Source organism: Psammomys obesus, unplaced genomic scaffold (genome assembly GCF_907164565.1).
Source record: "Psammomys obesus unplaced genomic scaffold, mPsaObe1.curated_primary_1811, whole genome shotgun sequence".
Lineage (NCBI taxonomy): Eukaryota > Metazoa > Chordata > Mammalia > Rodentia > Muridae > Psammomys > Psammomys obesus.
In genome coordinates this window covers 1,096,184-1,097,448 of record NW_026592636.1, presented here as the reverse complement: position 1 = coordinate 1,097,448, position 1,265 = coordinate 1,096,184, and the positions used below count along the sequence as shown (strand labels likewise).

General features: G+C 49.4%; 1 protein-coding gene across 3 annotated transcripts in view; it reads left to right on the top strand.

Moving 5' to 3' along the window:
- The window catches only part of Cars1 (cysteinyl-tRNA synthetase 1), a 46,523-nt gene that overhangs the window by 25,508 nt on the left and 19,750 nt on the right, over positions 1–1,265 (top strand). For all 3 annotated transcript variants that reach the window (XM_055614690.1, XM_055614689.1, XM_055614691.1), the window contains one exon: positions 642–782. In XM_055614690.1, coding sequence (XP_055470665.1) covers positions 642–782 — 141 coding nt within the window. The remainder of the gene's footprint in view (positions 1–641; positions 783–1,265) is intronic.

Here is a 1,265-nt window from a genome sequence, read left to right as displayed (position 1 = left end):
TGTGTGTGTGTGTGTGTGTGTGTGTGTGTGTGTGTGTGTGTGTGTGTATTTTAGACAGGATCTTACTCTATAGCCTAGGCTGGCCCTAAATTTATAGTAGTCCTCCTGCCTCAGCCTCCCAGGTGCTTCAACTAAGGGCATGAGCCACCACACCCAGCTTCCTTTTGCCTTTTCTGTATCCCCTGCTCCTTCATGTGAGGAAGAATGTGAGCACCCTGAAGAGCTCTGCCTTGCTACTTCAGGAACACTGACAGCAGTACCAGCCCGTTCGGTTCCCTGCATCCTTTCCTGCCAGTGTGCTGAGCCCTCTGTCCTCCCAAGTGCCTTTGCTCTGCCAGGTCATGTGCATGTTGTCCCTCTACCGTTTGCTTTTTGCTTTGTGCTTCAGTGATAGAGCGCAGACTACTGGTGTGACCTCACAGTCCTACACTGCTGAAGGTAACATGCCCAAGATATTTGTCCTGGGAGGACGAGGACAGCCATTTTCTCACCCAGCACAAGTGCAGCTGGGACATGTTTCACCTCAACTCATGGATACTGCTCTGCAAGGCTGGTTTTGAACTCAGAGCAATGACGGGCTCCTGCCATCTTGTGTTTGCTTGCATGAGACCTAGCCCATGTGTGGGTATCCTTTCTCTTAGGTATTGCTGGAGGAAGCGAAGGACTTGCTCTCTGACTGGCTGGATTCTACAGGTGGCAGTGAGGTGACTGACAATTCTATTTTCTCCAAATTGCCCAAGTTCTGGGAAGCAGAGTTCCACAAAGATATGGAAGCCCTGAATGTGAGTATCTTTGGTTGTCTGATCCTTGCTTTCTCAGGCCAAGCCCTGCTTTCCAAGTTTTGATTTTGGTAAAGCCACAAAGCCTGTGATCCTCACTGTCTATTTTGCAAGCTCAGTGAGTGTCCAAATGAGCCTTGAACTTGAATGAGGGGCGAGGAACTGCTGCTTCTTCTTGTTTCAGTGTTTTTGTGTGTATTTTTCCCATGCCTGGCACTTAGGACTGCCTAGAAAAGAAGTCAGAAACCCAGGGAGGAAGCAGCTGTGGCAACACACTCCAGTATTCCCAGCACGCAGGAGTCAGAGGCAGGAGGATCTCAAGTTCATGGTCAGTCTGAACTGTGTAGTGTGATTCCGCCTCAAAAATAACTAGCCTCTAACCCCAGCATTTGGAAGGCAGAGGCAAGGTAGATCTCTGTGAAAGACCCTGTCTCCAAAAAAGGAAGGAAGGAAGGAAGGAAGGAAGGAAGGAAGGAAGGAAGGAAG